Genomic DNA, 20,098 nt, shown 5'->3' with positions numbered 1-20,098 from the left:
CGGCGGTACGCTCGAGCGAAATAAGTATAGGCAGGTGGTCGGGTGCCAATGTTACCATCGGCTACCAGTTTACGCAGTTTACAAGTTCTGCGATCACGATTGAGATATCTGGCGAACTGTGACAGCTTCCTACCATACGTGTGGGGGCGTCTCCGTTTATTGTGCAGAACGTCGTTTCTTCTATTTGATTCGCCAACATCTCACCCCTACTGTCTGCCTGCAAATTTGAATGCCATACATCGTGATGGGCATTGAAATCGCCTAAGATAATGCGATTGTTGCCAGTGAGTAAGGCGCTGATATTAGGGTGGTATCCACTGGGGCAACAGGTGGCAGGAGGGATGTAGATGTTGATGATTTCTAGGTTTGCATCGCCTGACCGGACAGATAGGCCTTGACGTTCTAAGACATTGTCCCTGCGGTCGATGCCAGGATCAAATATATAATATTGCACAGAGTGGTGTATGATAAACGCGAGGCCGCCTCCATTTCCGCTCTCGCGATCTTTTCTGTGGACATTATACGCAGAGCAGGTCTGCAATGCAGATCTCGCTGTAAGTTTAGTCTCTTGAATCGCAGCAATGCGGATGTTATGCCGCTTCACGAAATCGACTATCTCCGTAATCTTCCCAGTTACTCCATTACAGTTTAACTGCAGAATTCTGAAGTGCCACTATGGGGGTAAGTGACGGGTGACTACGCCTTGGTTGAGGAAGACTAGGACGCAATTGCTGTTGTGGCCCTGGGACTGGGCGTCCTTGGGCAAGCATTGGGGTACCCGGATGATTTGGGTTTGCGACCTGGCAACATGGCGCGATGAAACCCGTCGGGGGGTTGCCGTCGCGGAGACCAGAACATCTAGGAAAGTGGCACCACCCAAGGCAAGAGCTGCATTGAGCGGATGTCGCAAACATATATATATTCTGTGCTGGCAAACGGTACAAACGGAGGTAGGGACTAAGAGTCTCTTTCCCTGACCTACACGATTGCTGGCGGAAAAGAGGGCGGTGGGGGGGGGGGGGGGGCAGGGGCTGATGCGCAGCATTGCTACCGACTCTACTACGAAGATAGTAGTTATGAGTGGTAGCAGCTGTTTGAGTTGTTGTCGCCGTGGGGCGCGAGCAGCAGCGGGTACTTGTTGTGGCTTTCTGAGCATTGGGGCTGCTGGCAGGTAGTGGGGGGGGGGGGGCGCTTAGGTGTAGACTACGGGACACCCTTGGGCGTGAACAGCAAGGAGCCACAAAAGATTTATAAAAGTTACGTGGACATCGGGTTTTGGGGTCAAGCCCAGAACGACCTGTCCGATGCAATCATCCCTTGCACGAGACACACTGAACAGAGTATGACCGTCCTAAAAAAATTCTTTTCCGGCAGGTGCAGCAAAACAATTTCTCAGGACCGGGGTCAGGAGACGCACCCGGATTGGATTCGATACCTTCCCGGAGCAAGAGAATATGGAGCAGTCCCGCTGAAAGGAGCTGCTGGGAGGATGACAATTTGTGGGAGGGACGCAACAAATTAAATGGGGTTACACTGAAATGACAGTCCTTGGTCGGGAAAAATCCCGAGTCGCTCCGGTACATAGAACCGACTACCTTGGGAAGCGGACAATTTGTGATCGGTCGCAGCTGTTAGGTGGGGCGAAGCTACACCAACAACAACAACAACTATAGCGTTGGGGTTGAGGAAGTTTAATTGGCCCTTTAATCTTTCGTGCTTGAGTTCGGCAGGTCTTTTTTATATCAAGGCGAATCTATACCAGGTGGTGGCAAAGCGAATTCAATCAATTCCCCGTGCAGATGCAAGGCGAATCTATACCAGGTGGTGGCAAAGCGAATTCAATCAATTCGCCGTGCAGATGAGTGTCAAGTCAAAAGAAAATTTTCATAGATTTCGATTAACTGAAATTTTGTTGTACAAGGCTTTGTATGGAAAATTATCAAGAAGAAGCAATCAGCTGATGGGATAACACCACCTGTAATGAATTCGCCTTGGTGCAGATGAATGTCAAGCAAGGCGAATTCATACAGGTGGTGTTATCCCATCAGCTGATTGCTTCTTCTTGATAATTTTCCATACAAAGCCTTGTACCACAAAATGTCAGTTACTCGAAATCTATGAAAATTTTCTTCTGACTTGATATTCATCTGCACGGCGAATTGATTGAATTTGCTTTGCCACCACCTGGTATAGATTCGCCTTGATGTCAAGTCAAAAGAAAATTTTCATAGAGTTCGATTAACTGACATTTTGTTTAACAAGGCTTTGTATGCAAATTTATCAAGAAGAAGCAATCAGCTGATGGGATAACACCACCTGTATGAATACGCCTTGTTTTTATATATAAACAAAGAATGACATTATAATGCATGATGAATGTCAAACACAAAAGATATAAACGAAAGGGCAAAATGGCGTTTTTGTTGGTAAGGAATTTTTGGAATAAGTTGAAATATGCAAGTAAAATGTAACGATGTAAATAAAAAAAATATTTAGTATATCATGCAAATATAAAATACAGATAAAGGAGTGAATGTAAATTCCATACTTGCTATTTCAGCTTAGCCATATTTAGTGAATCACATATTAAACGCCCTCAATAGGACAACCCTCACACTTCGCTTCGTATACAACACACACAAAAACAAGTGTTTGTGCAATGCACACGAATAAAATTTGTCAAGTGCAGTTTTTGTAGCACCCATTTGATAACAACAACAAATTAAGTGACGAGGCAATAATTGTATGCTGAGAAAGGGAAACATCCAATATGTACATATGGAAAGTGAAAATTTCTTTAGCATAATATTGATTTTTATGATATTCGACGAGGTGCATGGTATACAGAAATTAACACAGGAATATGAGTAAAAAATCTTAAGTGCGGTAAAATAATATGAAATAGAAAAGAATATGTGCTAAAGATACTCTCTTTCAAAGGATTTAATGCATTGCCAAACAAGTTTCTGCAACATGATGCGCAGCACCGAAAAACATCGAAAAGAATTAGAGAATTTACAGCCAACTTCACAATAATACACCACATTTCGCGCTTCACTGGAGCGTTGAGCTGCCTTAAAATCATGTTTTTTACTTTTACGCACAACTTACAAAGTTTGTAGAAGCGCAGCGCAGTTAAATTGCAACGTGCACGCGATCAGGGTGTAGTTTGGCTGGCGCTCCCAGTTACACTTCTCAATGAATTGTAGCCAACTTTGTGAGGGAAATTTGTGAAAGATATAATTGTTGATGCTTTAACGGTAAAGAAGCGTCTGACTATGGAGTTGAAAGTATGGGTTGAGGGAATACAGCGTATAGTATGTGGTGTTACAGTGAATACAACTTGTCAGGTAAGCAAAAAATATAATTAACAATTTTAGGTGCGAATGTGGCCACGAATTTTCAGTTGGGGAAGGGTTGAATTTTTGCGTTTGTAAATGTCTGGCTGTACACTGCGGTCGTAAGACCCAAAGCAGTATAATGCCCGGCACTCGAAAGAAACGATTATGCAGGATTACCAGAGTATAGCGGTTAGCCGCAATGCTAGAAGTGATTAAAGGCAATTGTATAATCATAAGCAGGGCACTTCCCTTTATATTGTCAAATGCTCAAAAAGTTATGCTCAATGCAGTTATTGTGGCTGCTTGCTACTTGTGAACTTCTATTAGATAAATGTGCATGACTCTAATTCAGAAAGCATTTGGCATCCTTGTAAGGTTGAGAAGAAATCCAATATCTTTTAAGGGGTTTCAGAGCGGGTAAAGGTGTTTAGAATATTTCCGGGGTTGATATGGCTGTTGTAAGAGGCGACTAAAAACCACAGACCTAGAAGGCTTGACATGGTTACATAAAATCGCTCCCGAGATGGTATTAATCCCCGGAACGAACCTGGCAATATCCGGGAAAAGTAATATGATCATCAATAATACTCGCTAAAAAAAAAAGAAGTTAATCATTGCTCTCAATCTCTTCAACGCTTGTTTACATAGGCGTGGGATTCGAACCCGAACTCCAATGATTGAACTGTTGACAAACACATTCAGCCAAAGCCATACCTTAGGGGAATTCTGTTACAAATATGAAAATATCGTAAGGGATGGCCTAGAGGGCCCAATGTGGATATATTAAATCGTTCCCCCAAAACTTTCGGGAAGTGTCTATTGCTACAACAACAAAAAGTAGATCCATTCGAGCTGACTGAAACAGTCTGGCTATATCAACGATCTAATTATTTTAATTAGTAAACTTGAATCACATATGTTACAAAACAAATTGACTTCTTGTTTTGTTAGGATGTGGTTTTTGCTCTGGCGCATGCGACTGGCAAAGTGGGTCGCTTTACACTCATTGAACGTTGGCGCAACAACGAACGCTTGCTCGCGCCAAATGAAAATCCGCTTAAGCTCTTGATAGAATGGGGTGAATATGCCAATGATGTGCAGTTTATACTGCAACGATCGGAAAATAAGCAACAGCAGCAAAATCAACAAAATTTACAAACGCAACGTGAAAATTCTTTTGGTAATAATACCACCAATAGCAATAACAATAATAACAGTAATACTAATCAACCCGCTGTGATGTTGAGAAAGCCATTGGGCTTGAGCAATAAAAATAATAATAACAATAGCAACAACAACAACAACAATAGTAATAGCAGCAACAGTTTCAACAATAGCAACAACGACAACAACACAAATAGTTATAATCTGCAACAAGGAAAACCGCCGCACTTGTCCGATTTGGATACAAATTTAAATACAACGCACCTTGATAAAACGCATGAATTAAAAGCAAAAAAGAGTTTTGGGTGTGTATAAAATGTTAATTTAAGTAAATATATTTTTAGTTAGTTGAATATATTTATACTTATACAGTGCTCATGATGTCAAACAGAGTGAAAACATTGGGATTGTGAAGGGTATACCGCACCGTTCAAATGATAAAACAAATTTTAGCAGTAACAATAGCAATAATCATTCAAATATTCAAAATAGAACAGTGCAACTAAAAAAATCGTCGCCTATCACTTCGCCATCTTTACATGCTACAGGCATATCACGATCACCAATTTTTTCAACTAACTCACCGCCTCTGCTGCAACTCATACCACGTCATGAGAAGTCGCATTCGAATCCCACTGATATGTCATCTACCTATACAAATAATTTTGCTGGTAGTACTGGATTTCGTATGGATTCAAGCAGTTTCAATAACGATAATACCAATAACAACAACATTCATCAACAACTCGGCACACAAAATAGTAAATCAATCAATGAAATCAATTTGGCTGTTGTACGTGAATCCCTAGATCGTCGCATTGCCACAGATAGTCCAGATGTATTATATGCTACACCACACAGCAATAATTTTAATAACAATAGCAGTCGTAACAATAATAACAATAGCAATAATTGCAACAGTGGTAGCAGTGAAAATCTACTTGACATTTATAATGGTAATGTGAATCGTAGTGGTGGTGGTGGTGATATACAACCAGATTTGCTGTATAAAAACGCACCGACAATATCAGCTAATGGTGCTCTGGTGCCACCACCTTATCGTGATCCACCACCGCCACGTAATAGCCCTTTACAATCGCAGCAGCAACAGCAGCATAATCAATATCAAAATCAGGCGATACCATCCAGTGGATTGAGTAATACGCCGACGCATAGTTATTTGCAAGATTATAGCAACATAAGCGATTATGATGAGAAGTTTCAGCATATGAGTGGTACAGGTGTAGTGGACAGTATGGAGGAGAGCGAAAGTATATTTCAGGCAACCCAATATAATGATTTGTTGCAATTAATTAAATTTCAAAGGGAGAAGATTTCAGCGCAGCAGGCAGAGTTAAATAAAGTAATATGTGTAAATATATGTCTGTTTTAAAACCAGAGTAATTAAACTTTATTTACATTTTTTTTAGTACGATTCCGAAATAGTTTATCTAGAAAGTAAGGAACGTGATCAGGCGCAAGAACTTGAAGCCATATCTCGAGAAATAACCAAAGCAGATCAGGTTTTTCGACAAGGCAGTGAGCAGGTGAGTATTGCAGTTAAATAAATATTACCTATAAAAAAATGTTCGGAAATTATCTCGGATGTTAGAAAAAAATTTACAATAAAATAAAGTCAATGGCTTTAATTTTGTTTTCAGCTACAGACGTTGCAGTATGTAGAGGAAGAAAATGAGCTGGTAAAGCAACAAGAGAAAACTTTGAAATCAGAAATTGCTTTATTACGTTCTAAATTGGCCAATTGTGAAACTGAATTGTTGCAGTGCAAGAATAAAATTCGTTTATTAATGAATGATATTGAAGTGGAGCAGCGTAGCAGTGCTACCAAACAGAAGGCGAATCGGTAAGTATAACAATAGGCCAGTTTAATTTCATGCTTCATATTAGCATTTATTACAAGATATGACAATCTTGATATGGGATTCAAGGGGTTGTGTAGCGCAATATATAGCTTCTCCAACCTAATTGTCAACCTCACCTTCGAGCGGCGAATCCCGTTTCACTAACAGACGAGGCTCTGGCGACCCCAAGCTCCTCATGGAACTTGGGGGTGGGGAGGGAGGGATGGCCTGAAGGTTCAATGTGGCCATATAAATCGTTCCCGAGATGGTCGGGCCAGCACCTTAATGGTGCTGTGTTACCGGAGCGTATCGGATCTGTATCCGACAAAGGACCATCACATCGATAACACTCCCCAAAGCCTTCGGGGAGTAACCTAATCGCTACAACAACAACAACAACAACAATCTTGATATTACCCCAGCGGGTAAGGGGGTCAGAATATACCCGCGGTAGGTATGCCTGTCGTAAGAGGCGACTAAAATACCAGATTCAAGGGGTGTGTACCGCAACCCTTCAGGTTGCCAGCGCAATATATAGCTTCTCCAAACCCAATTGTCAACCTCATCTATCCGCGGTGAATCCTGTTTCACTCTCAGAGGCTCTGGCGACCCCAAGCTCCTCATGGAACTTGGGGGTGGGGAGGGAGGGGATGGCCTGAAGGTTTAATGTGGCCACATAAATCGTTCCCGAGATGGTCGGGCTAGCATCTTAATGGTGCTGTGGTACCGGAGCGTACCGGATCTGTATCCGGCAAAGGACCATCACATCGATAACACTCCCCAAAGCCTTCGGGGAGCAACCTTATCGCTACAACAACAACAACACAAAAAATTAATGTGATGTCCTTTTTATTTTTCAAGTCAAAATGTAGAACGCGATTTTCTGATGGAAGTGGAGCGCATACAAAGTGAAATCGATCAGGCTATACATAACACTGACACATCAAACAAAACTGCTGAGAATTTGAAAAAAGAAATTTTGCTAATAGAAAATGCAATCAGTGAAAAAAAGCGGCAGGTGTGTAATAGAATAAGTTCGAATGCGAATGTTTAAAGTAAAAATCCTTTTTTAATCATATTGTAGGTAGAGCAATTAGTAAATGAGATGAAAGAGGTAAATTTGCAAAGTCTCACTGTCAATACATCTGAAGAAATTAAACATTTTATGGAAGGTATATTTTATACAAATAAAATAATAAAATTTTGATTGACGCTACATTTAAAAAAAATCTTTAAAGGCCCCAATAAACCCGGTAGCAGTCGGCGCATAATCGGTTCACCAAGACAATTAGAAAATGCTGTACCTACTAGTAAGAATCCACATGGCGTTTGGGTATAATTGGTAATAGCATACAAACTTAAAGATTTATGAATGTTACTAGAGCGCAAACTTAAAATATTTTTAAAATCATAGAGAAATTCAAATTCTTTCATCCATCCTAATGCAATGTAAATTGTATAAAAAGCAATTTGAAACTACAGTCAAACGAATTGAAACTAACGAACTTAATTAAGAAACAAATATCTACGAACATTTCTACATATCTTACAAACAAAACTATATACATATTTAAAAAAGAAAATTCATAATTATTTTAAAGTATGCAATATTAATAGAGTACTTATGCGATAATATCAAATGTATTACCACTTTTGGCTTAAAACTCATTTTGTGTATCACTTAAACGTAAAATCAAAGATCTCCATTGAAACTTACAAAGCTACTTAACAAATTTTAAAAAATTTATCAACAATAATGTATAGCTTTTTTAATGTGAACGCATGTTAATTTTATAAAATTGCGTTGTATGAAATTTAGTTGTAGTTAAAACCTATTTGGTAAATTACTTCCAAGCATACAAAAATCATAAAATTTCTTATGTGTGTGGAAATAGAAAGACATTTATTTAAAATCAAATATTATTTAAGTATGTTGTAAAACCAATTTTTTGGTTTTTATTGTTTTAATTTTGAGATCTTTTATAAAATTATATAAACAAAGTGCAAATTTACCAATATTCACACAAATCATTTTAAAAGATAAATATTTATTTTGAAACAAGTCATAACCTTCTGATTTTTTAAATAAGTTATACAAGTTGCTTCATTGTGCGAAGTTCCATTATGATTTCGAACTTAAATTTACGACCGTCTGTGCTATAAAGCTAGTGCTTAATTCATATATTTTGTATTTTAAATAATTAACTCCTTTACACCTTTGATTTAGTAGTATTTTGATAACGGCGGTATCGGCCGTTTAATCTTCCATCAGGAAAACTTAAATCCATCTAAAGAACCTGATTTTGAATTAATTTTGATTGGTGCTAAAACTATGCAGTGCGTGCGTATTCAAATATTTTCTCAAAAGTGTAACTTATTAATCCTTTTTCTGATTCTTAATTTTTCGAAAGTGCAAGGTTCAAGTTTATTTGAATTACAGTTTAATTGTGCAACAAAAAAAATGAAAATATTTCAAACCCAATTTAAGACTAGTAAAGGGCATTGTTTAAAGCTAACTGAGCATTTGTTTTGTAGCATGTGATACTTAATTTAAAGTGCAGTACTTTTTATCTATGATTTCACCCACTGATAAGCACTTTTTGCTTAATATAGACTTAAGAATTATTAAATTAATATATAAATATAACTTAAGGCGCATTCCGTAGAAGTTGTAGCAGTTTAGAATATCAGTAAAGGATGTTTTATTTTGCTTTGCTATCACCTTATGCATATACATACATATGTATTCTCGCCTTGATACTAGTTTTCAAAATTACCTTAGATTTGTCATTCCATTATAGATAGCAAAGAGAATATAACTGTATTTATTAGATTTGTCATTCCATTATAGATAGCAAAGAGAATATAATTGTATTTTAGTTGTACAAAATACTTAATATGAGTATTGTGTTTATTATTTTAGAAAATTTATGCTTTATCTAGTCTGTAGTGCATTTTTTACTTAGGCTATCATATTTCATTCCAATTTCTTTTAATGCAAAACATTTTAAATATGTAGCACGAAAATTACTTTAAGATTTTTATTATTTAGTTTTTAATATATTAAAATTTTCATATTGCCATAAGCAAAAGTGTCGCAAATTATTTTTAATATTTAGCTTATTAGAATAGAATATTAAAATACATATTTAGTAACAGTTGCAATAATTATCGAAACGCCTTCTTATGCTTAAGCAGCTTTCTACATTTTATCGCATTTATATGTTTAACTGTAGCAATAATTGTTTAAAATCAACAAAAATATTAAAGTAGACAAAAATAGTTATAGTCGGAAGTAGTAATTATAATTTGTTTCATGTCCATAAGTAAGTTTAAATGCAGTTCTTGGTAAGTATGCATTTTTAATGCCAACAAAGTGGCAAAGTAGTAAAGTTTTAAGCTGATACAGCTTCTAACCAATTTTCAGCGCATAAAAAATGCCAGCAAATCATAAAGATATTTAACACTTTGCATTACTTTTAGATCACTTTTTACACTTCACAATACTACGTACCTACACCAAGCCCACTGATATAATAGCACAATGCTTCGAAACGACAAAATTAACAAACATTTAAAAGTATTAAAGCACTGTAAAACATTTAAGAGAAACCTTTTGTCTAACCTTTCCAAGCGAAACTTATACAATTTCATTCCTATAAAAGTTAAATGTATTACTAAATAAAAAAAAAACGTTAGCATAAATATCAAACAATAAAAATACAATTGTATTTTTTTTTTAAGTTTAAAACAACTTGTATTTTAGCTCGTGCTAGAAAATAAAAAGAAATTAAAGTATTAATCAAAAATTAAAATAATATTATATGTGACCAGGCCTATGAAAAGGTGGCTTATGACTCAAAAAAGAAATTGCGAGAAACAGCTGTTAAAGATAAACAATGAATTTCTTCAGTTTCTTAGTAGTTTTTTTTTTTTTTGTCATAAGTCACCTTTTCATATGCCGGGTCACATATATCTTAAAATTCTGATAAAATATTTCGTTAGCAAAAATTAGGAAAATAGTTTTCCCATTTTTATTTAAAATCAAATCAAAATTTTAATAGGGATACACGTACAAATGCGAACACAACGACCCAAGACAGCAACAAATATACATATGTGACCTGGAATTATGAAACGACCCTATTGTGCGAAAACAAGTTTTCGAGAAAAACGCGTTTAAAATTATTGTTTAGCTTGACTGTGTGCGGCTGGCCGTTGTGAACGAATTTTGTAATTAAAGATTAATTAACTTCCCGAAAAGCTACAAGCTTGAAACTTGGAATATACTTCAGAACCCGATGACAATGCAAAAAAAAAAAAAAAAATAACTCCGATAGGTGGCGTATGGATCGAAATATTTCAAAAAATCGTATTTGTGGTCCGATTTGGCTTTAAATGCGATTTGTGAAAAAACTCAGAAAGTTAGAAAACTGCGGGCTATTCCATTGGAAATGGCGTTAAATTTCCTATAAGAATCACTCAAAAAGTGAAGAACGGTATTTTCGCACAATAGGGTCTTTTCATGATTCCAGGTCACATATTTCGAATAAAAAGAAACAGCTTAACGTATTAAGGGAATTCGCTTTGTCCTGCTATGGAGAAATATGCCAGACTACGAGGGCACCCATTGCACGGTTATAGCATGCATCAGTAAGAAGCGTAAAAAATTGGCACTTAAAATAACAAAATACGACGAAATGTTATGAAAAAGTATTTCATTTGGTACACTTCGTTATACAAAAAATTACACAAGTTTGAGCATACTATAAATTTCGCGGAGCGCAAGGCAAAGTGAATCTCCCTAAGGTAAAAATGCAAAATGCAATTTAGCAAAAACTTTCACTATCTTTCAAATATATGCAAGTGTTAAGAATATAGTAAATTTGTTTTTCTTTGGGGAAGGGAAACAAAAAATATCGTCGAGCGCAGCCCCATTAGGTTGTGCTCTAGCAGCAGTTTTACTTTTAATCACAAAGCATAACATTTTACGGAAAAACTTAGCGAATTCGTTGCATAAAATGTTGACAATCGTTTGCCCATCAACAGCAAACCAAACGCGACATAAATATTTTCACTGCGCTATCGCAGCACATTATTAGCTTGAGCTGTTGCAATACTGCTCAATAAAGAGGCAAATATTTACAGTATTTTTCGGTTGAATATTGTGGATGTTGACATCACTAGGCTGTTAGTAAATAATCACGCAACCACAAAAACATGAAGGAAGCCAAACTGGTGTACATGAATACATCAGTCATCATTTACACTTATGTACAAGGCATCGAAGAGATACATCACACACAGATGTAGTCATCAGCCGAAGTTGTTACCCACACATACACCCGCATATATGTAGCTCAATTACCAAACAGGAGATACAGCATTTCTAGAAGGCGAAACGTCTAGACTTTAGTAGAATGAAGCAACGCAAGCTGAGTAATCAGGAAGCAGTTTGATTTAAACACGCTGAATATTGAAGTGATTTATTACCCTAAATTCGTTACAATATCTATCACGGCGGCCGCCGTGGTGTTATGGTAGCGTACTCTGCCTACCACACTGGAGATCCTAGGTTCTCGCGCCGGGCAAAGCAACATCGACATTTTTGAAAACAAGTTTTTTCAATTAGAATAATGTTTTTCTAAACGGGGTTGCCCCTCGGCAGTGTGTGGCAAGCACTCCGAGTGTATTTCTGCCATGACAAGCTCTCAGTAAAAACTCATCTGCCTTGAAGATACCGTTCGGAGTCAGCATAAAACAAGTAGGTCCCGTCCCGCTAATATGCAGGACAAATTAAAAGGAGCGCGACGTAAATTGAAAGAGAATCTAGGACTTAAACCACTTGGGAGGTTATCGCCCCATAAATTTTTTTTACATTTATTTTTTATCTTTACTACTGGTAGAGGTGATTTATGACTTCTCTCAGTTGAAGAGAGTACCCAAAATTCAGAAGTGGAGTAATTACCTAAGATTTTAACATCATGCTCCGCAAACGGCGTTAAAAGGAGCCAATGGGTGGTAGATGATGTGAAGCTATGCGGCGTTTTAATTTTAACTTAAATTATTTAAGTTTGTTTAATGGTGTGTTCAATTTATACTTACTATTTAAGAATTCATGAGCTTAATACCGTCTTATAATAATTGAATATTCAATTATTATGTTTTTCTAAGAGAAACTGAAAAGAAAGAAACATTTACTGGCATATTGCGATTGTACCATTTCGAAAACCGCCACGTATTCATCATCACCCAATTTCCTAATGTTATCAAAGGTTTCGCCGAGATTCGAACCGAGAATCACACGGTGAAACTGCAGTTTCCTTAACTATTAGGCTATCCTGCTGGTATTTGTTTTCATGCTTAATTCACTTTATCTCATATCTATACTAACAACACAATTGAGACATTCTGCCTCTATATTAATTTGTGTGTTATGTAGGTTTGTTTTTGTAATTTCTTGTTGTAATTTGTCTCTTTCTTTCTTTTCGGTTTCTCTTATAAGAGAAAAACATAATAATTGAATATTCAATTATTATAAGACTGTGTTAAGCTCATCATCTTAAATAATAAGTTATTTAATTTAGTAAAATTAGTGGATGTTTCAAAGACTTCTTTGGAATTTGAGCAGTTTGAATCGCATTTCATTTGGCATTTATGACAAAACTAACGAAAGATGTGAGGGTCTGCAAAATCTGAGATACTGGAAGAAAACTATTTTAACTACTTAAAAGAACTGAAGCAGGGAGAAACTTATCTGTATTGGTTTCCTGCCATATGAGCATAGATGGAAATTCGGATGAGCTGACAAATGAAGGAGAAATCCTTGAAGTACATTCGCCAGATGCAGTGATTATATTGCCTGAGTTAACAAGGAGGTTGGAGCTGCACATGATCAACGAAGCAGAAAAGGCGTGGAACCAGGCGCTTAGCTTCACAGTATAACCGATTATATACAAGCTTTATGACATTATACTGACAAGGACTTGTCACTAAAAAAAATACTGTAGGCTCACCATGGACGCGCTTACAGGGCACTGCCTTTTGGCAAGACTTACATATAAAACGTATCGTGTTATACGATCAAGTATGGAAAATTTCATTATAATTAAAGATATGAATCTGTCAAACTATTCGTAAAAATGTTAATATATTATGGATCTTGTGAGCACCCGTAGCCACTATTTCACATATTTCCCTAATACGACTGACCGTTTCAAAACAAATGCGATTGAAAAAATTGATTAAATTGCGGATCCTATTATAGAATTCGGGCCCAGGTCAGACCAGTGACACAAAATGAAAAATAAATATGCAAGATATATTGTGTTCAGCTATTAGGACAAAAAATTCCGATATACAACCAGAAAGCGGGTGGGTTATAAAAAAAGGCTAGAATTTGCGAAGAGCACAAAGTTGTTTTATAATATAACAGGTTCTTACGGACCTGACAGCTCCACCTAGCATATAATGCCTGAAACACTCAAGTTGCATGCTTTAAAGCTGGCATGTCATGAATCGTTGCGAATGACATTTGAAGGGAAAAAATTGTGAACTTTTAAGGTAGTCCCAGTGACAGTCGTAGAAGAGGAGTTTGATGAGATAGGAGGAGGAAGTTTTGATCTCCCTTGGCGTCCCGTTAGGCGTCAGATCTCACTAAGCAGGGAGGCAACGACCAAATAATGTTGATGATGAACGGCCTGACATGTTTAGCTTATCATTCTGAGAGTTTTCTTATATTAAGCCAGTATCTCTTTACGTATGTATGTACATCTCAGCACCCATAATTCGTTATGGAAACAAAAAGTGAAAATAAAATGGGATTGATGGGATGAATTATTGCCATTTCTTAGTAAAAATTCGCGATAGTAATCTCCTTTTTCCAGTCAACATTAGACTGGGTTGAAAAAAGTTAAACGGCACACCCCTATACATGATGCACTATAACTCTCTGTTGTTGTTGTTGTAGCGGTAAGGACACTCCGTGAAGGTTTTGGGAAGTGTTATCGATGTTGATAGTCCTTTGTCGGGTATAGAGGCACTAGCCCGACCATCTTGGGAACGATTTAATACGACCACACTCGCTAGTTTCTTGAGGAGCTTGGGGTCGCCAGAGCCTCGCCTGCTAAAAATTTGTAGGATATATGCATAGTTGTAAGTGGATACGCCTCGCGTATGTGAGGTGGACAATTGGGCGGCGGAAGCTATGAATTACGCTTATCAACCCCGTAAAGGCCCACTATAAGTCCCTCATCATGAGCACTGATGTATGACTGGGAACCATGGATTGTGTCGTCGAGATGTCGTCGAGCAGTATTCGATAGAAAGGTTCTAAAGAAGATTGCGTTATGAAAAAGTGTGTTTCGAGGTCCAATTTTAAGTGCGATTATCAAAAGCCCAAGGGCTCCGCTGTCTATATCCCAATGGATGAAGACACTTGTGTCCAGGAAGTATTTCTATCGATATACAGAAGCAGAGACCTCTACTCAGTTGGGGGAAGACTTGATCTCCATTGGTGCTCCCAATTAGCGCCAGTAATCGCCTAAACGGTTAAGCGTCAACTAATGATTATCAAAATGTTTCCCCTTCAGAAATGAGCTCTTAATGGTTGTTTATTGCCACGCCGGCCCAGCATAATGTACTTTATACAAACAGCTATTTTAAACATTATTTCAATTGCCAAGCGTTCAGGCAATCCAGTAAAAAGGAAGAATTAACTGCAAAACAATCAGTGAAATTGCGGCCAGCTCTCACCCGAAAACTTTCAAAGAAATACTTGCAATCATCCTTTGTTTTGCTTTGCTAACATAAACACGTAATTATCAACACCATCCATGCTCATTATTATTTCACTATCCTTAATACACAAATGCATAACATAATTATGAACTTGCCATGGTCAATCGAACATTTATTGTTGCTACAATTAATTATCCTAGTGCTACTGTTGCTACTCCTGATGTTGTTGGTACAATGACAGTTGGCATTTTCATCAGCATGATATGTCTGTATGTATCATCGAACCACCAACACTTTTCTACATTTTACATCTGCTGGTAATCATCACCATCGTAATAGCCAAAGTCACTTTCTGGGGTTGGCTATATCGAAGGCGTCTCTGCTATGAATGTCGTTTGGTGTTTGTCGTTGTATAGCCATTGACAAAATCAGCAACAATTCGCCAATTTTCATTCAGTTGGATGCTGTGCGTGCCGGTGCAAGGACGTTTTGGTTGTCTTGTGAACAAAAGCCATTACTATCGGTGTGAACAACTTTCACTTTCTTTACGCTTCTCGGTTAAACGGTTATGTGTGAATTGTGTGTTGCCGGTTGGCAATTCTTCAATTTAAATAATTTTTGGAACATTTCTGTTCAAGTGTGTACTCGTGCATAAGAATAAGAAACTAAATATGTGAAATCTCAAATATCTGTGTTAAAAAGATTATACGCTATGAAAATCAGTTTGATAGAAGTGAACTGCATTTTTCGAGTTAAGCTTAAAAGAGGAATTTGCTGAATCCCCAATGAATGCATACTATTAAAGCAATCAGTTTCACTGAATATTTTGCAAAATCATAATCCTTTTATAAAAAAATAAAAATAAAATAAAATAAAAAAACTTAAGTGAACTAAAATAATATGAAATAAAATACAAATTTTTTAATAAAATAAAGCAGGATGAAATAAAATAAAATTAAATTAAAAAATAAAAGGAAAAGAGATATAATAAAATAAAATAAGATGAAATAAAATAAAATAAAATATAAGAAAATAAAATAAAATAAAATAAAATAAAATAAAATAAAATAAAATATAAGAAAATAAAATACAATAAAGAAAAATAAAATAAATTACAATAAAATAATATAAAACAAAATAAAATATAATAAAATAAAACAAAATAAAATAAGAAAGAATAAAATGAACTAAAATAAAATAATATAAAATAAAATAAAATGAAATAATTTAAAATAAAATGAAATAAAATAAAATAATGTAAAAAAGTCAATGTCACGCATACGAAGCGTCATACCCCCGGACTGATTTATTGATCTCATATATATATATATATATATATATAATTGATATAAAATAAAGAATAATAAAATAAAATAAAATAAAAATAAAATAAAATAAAAAATAAAAATAATTAAAAAAAAGCAAATTAAAATAAGATCGCGGGTTCGAATCGAGCTCAAGGCCTAACAATAATTTTTGTATCATTATTATTGTTATGATTAATTTTTTCTTAATTGAAAAATTTTTTAAATTAAAATAAAAGAAAAAAAAATTGTAGACAACTGCCAAAGCTCATTGCAGAGATTCTTTTCAGGAACTGCTAAATTCCTTCAACCGCAAAAATAAAATAAAATAAACTAAATTAACATAAAATTAACTAAAATAACATAAAATAAAATAGAACAAAATAAAATAAAATATAAAACAATCAAATAAGAAGCTTATTTTAATTTACGGCAATTTTTCTTTCTTTCGACCCACCATTTTTCTTCTGCACAAAAAAAAAAAAAAAAGTTTAACAAAATTCCCCCAACTCCCATTTATATTGGCGAATCACAAATAAGTTTCACCACGAACCGAAAAACAAAAGTGCTCAGCCTTTATCTCTATCACTTGGGGTTCAAAGTCAAATATGTGTATGTTGTGGAAATAGAATAGTTTATTGTTGCCCCTTATAGTGGACAGAGAAATATGATTTCGAAGAAAAGCTTTAGAGGTTTTGCGAATTTGGATGCTTTCCTAACATAATATAATGTCCTTTTTTTCTATAGCTGCGCTGTTCAATCTACATCTTTATATTTCTTTTTATTCAAAATTTGTTTAAGGCTTTTGTTTGGTATTAAAAAAAGTATAAATAACTTGGGGAAAACGAAGTTTTTTATAAACTGATCCCACCCTTATCCTTGTGTAGCGTTCATTATCAAAAAACGACAAACATTTTTTGGATAAGGAAACGTGGACTTGAAGTTAAAAAAGGCTTTCAATAGTTATGTGTACTTCTTTACAAAAATTAAATAAATTTTTCCCGAAAGCTCGGGCGACATATTTTATTGGTGCACAAAAATGTTCGCGTACGTTATCCCTCTTTCATTGGTTGATCCATATATCTGCCTATAACTTAATTTCTAATTGCTCAACGAACAAAACTTATATATTGCCAGAAATAGGGCATTTTTGCGCTTTCGGAAGTGGAAAATCTAAAATCAGTTCTGTTTCCAAAATCATACGAGCTTTCCCTTACGAAATTTCTGAAGAAATGCTCGACGGAGATATCGCTGTTGTTTCGAATGCCTAGCAGCCTTCGGGAAGAACTGTTCCCCCTATGCGAAACGAAATTTAGATACGAAAGCGACACAGCATTTATAAACTATTTCGATAGGAATAAAAGTAAGTAAAGCGATAAGACAATTGTCGAGGAAGATATTATTTTTGTATCGCGAATTAACAAATTCAGTAGGATATTTTGGGAGGTTGAAATTGGCCTAGAAGATTTATAATGATGTAAGAAAATCTTTTGACAAAAGTGGTCAGATTGCCATCACTGAGGCAAAGAGAGAAACAGTCGCCAATAGGAACTGTGAAGTTAGGCAATCCAAAAATGGAATGAGTTCGTGCCCCATAAAGAAGACTGTGACGTATGTATGTTCTTGCAAGATAACAGAGCAAAGAAAACTAATGGGATTTACCCACCTTTTTAATATTCACAAATATATGTTTGTTTTTGCTATGCACCATAACAACGTCTTCAGGTAATGAAAAATATTTATATGAGTTTAAGCGGGGATTACCCTTATTGCTTTAAATGTATGAGAACATTTATTTGAAGCAATTTTTAATTTATAATTTAATTGAAAAGAGTTCTCAAAAAAATCAGGCACAGCCAAGAGTTTCTGAAGATGATCTCAGATTGAGGTCGAAATATCGAGCAATTACACTGCGTTACAAAAACGAGCTTTAGTTCTGTCCTATGAACTAAATATACTTTTTCGGAAAAGGGAGAAAAAATAAAAACACACGTGTATCGGCGATTTTCATGTACACGTCAGAATTTTTTTTAAATGGTTTCAATTTCACTGCTTTTAAAGTTGTAAGTGTTGTAAAAGTCATAAACAGTTTAGTGTTAGAAAGTTACTATAAACTACAAATATATGGAGTAGGATGGGTCGAAAAACAATTGTTTTTGTTTTTTCGGAACGCTTTAGTAGTTTAAAAATTTGGAGTCCTCTCAAATTACATATGTCGAAAAAAGTGAAAAAAAAATAAAAAAAAAAAATTCAGGAAAATCTGAGAATTGATAAAAATCTATTTTTTTAAAAATTTGACGTGATACAGACATTACCACGAGTCTGCCTGCAAAAATTCAGCTTGATTGGGTCACGGAAAAAGGGTTAAAAATCGATCCAAAATCTTTCACACAGGCGGACAGACGGACACTACGAGCTTTATACTTTATACATAAAAAAAATACTGACGTGTACATGAAAATCGCCGATAAACGTGTATTTTTATTTTTTCTCCCCTTTCCGAAAAAGTATATTTGGTTAATAGGACGGAATCTGTATAACGCGGTGTTATTAAACAAATATATTTATTCAAACATATAACATATTTGGTTTTTTTATTTATGCGTGGCCTTGAGCTCGAAAAATTTAATAGTTTAAATATTGAAGCCCGAAAAACAACAAATAAAAATTTTCAGATTCCATAAATCTAGTCTCTCCTTTAGGGAATGTAAAATTTCGCTTCAGCCTCCATAATTTTTGCATACCTTCACAAGCATTAAAAAATACTTTTGTTTCCTGTCGCACCCGAACCGTATTGTATATGATCATTTAGAAGTACTGACATTTTTGAGGTACCCAAAATTTTTAAGGAATCGAGCATTCTGGTAGTGTTATCCAAATATTATAATATCCGCGCAGTTCGCTACCGATGTTCCCTTTAATACAGGTTTAAATGCGTGCGAATGTTGCGTCCTTTACCCACCTTTACTTGACGATATTGATAAATTTATTTATTAAAAACTAGGTTAAAATAATATTTAACAAGTGAAGGTGCCAAGTTCGGGTGTAACCGAACATTATATACTCAGCGTGAGCTTCAATTGCACATTTCATTTCAGATAAATTACTTTTCTACTTAGTACGTGGCGCCGCCCGTTAAAAAAAATGTCTCTCCATTTCCTCTTACAATAAAACTTGATAAGTGAAATGTCATTGATTCAAAACTATTTTTTGCTAAGTTTATAGCTTATTATTCTAGTCCACGACCCTTTTAAAAATCTTTTATATAAAAGTGGGCATGGTCCTTAACCGATTTCGTTAATTTTTCTTCAAAGCATTCCTTATAGTAAAGGCAACCTCTCAGCCGAATTTGTTACGATAGGTTTAACGATTTTTGATTTATGATTAATAATATTTGTAAAATTGATTTTATCACAAGTGGGCGGTGCCACGCCCCTTTAAAAAAAATTTTCATATTTTTATCAAGAGTCTCAATATCAGTCCCCACGTAAAATTTCAACATTCTAGATGTATTATTTAATAAATAATCAGGTTTTTGTGTTTTCCAAAATGTTATATATATAAAAAGTGGGCGAGGTTATCATCCGATTTCGCTCATTTTCAATACCAATCTATTCTGGATCCAGATAAGCTCGTTACCAAATTTGGTGACGATATCTCAATATTTACTCAAGTTATCGTGTTAACG

The 20,098-nt window shown here is 35.5% G+C and overlaps 1 protein-coding gene across 3 annotated transcripts; it reads left to right on the top strand.

Moving 5' to 3' along the window:
- The first annotated feature begins 2,368 nt into the window (after nucleotides 1-2,368).
- RASSF8 (ras association domain-containing protein 8) lies at nucleotides 2,369-10,698 on the top strand. 3 transcript variants are annotated; one of them, XM_067779478.1, is made up of 10 exons: nucleotides 2,369-2,426; nucleotides 2,561-2,881; nucleotides 2,941-3,350; nucleotides 4,293-4,810; nucleotides 4,878-5,868; nucleotides 5,936-6,052; nucleotides 6,167-6,369; nucleotides 7,229-7,385; nucleotides 7,452-7,539; nucleotides 7,606-10,698. In XM_067779478.1, exons 3-10 carry the CDS (start codon nucleotides 3,279-3,281, stop codon nucleotides 7,704-7,706), a joined length of 2,247 nt encoding a protein of 748 aa, XP_067635579.1. In that variant the 5' UTR covers nucleotides 2,369-2,426; nucleotides 2,561-2,881; nucleotides 2,941-3,278; the 3' UTR covers nucleotides 7,707-10,698. The 3 variants fall into 3 exon arrangements, with proteins under 3 accessions (XP_067635579.1, XP_067635573.1, XP_067635574.1); XM_067779472.1 differs by having other exon boundaries at nucleotides 2,561-2,886; XM_067779473.1 differs by having other exon boundaries at nucleotides 2,561-3,350.
- Nucleotides 10,699-20,098: the final 9,400 nt, after the last annotated feature.

This window comes from Eurosta solidaginis, chromosome 1 (genome assembly GCF_040869045.1).
Source record: "Eurosta solidaginis isolate ZX-2024a chromosome 1, ASM4086904v1, whole genome shotgun sequence".
Taxonomy (NCBI): domain Eukaryota; kingdom Metazoa; phylum Arthropoda; class Insecta; order Diptera; family Tephritidae; genus Eurosta; species Eurosta solidaginis.
Note: the sequence above shows the minus strand (reverse complement) of the source record. Positions and strands in the feature narration are given on the sequence as shown.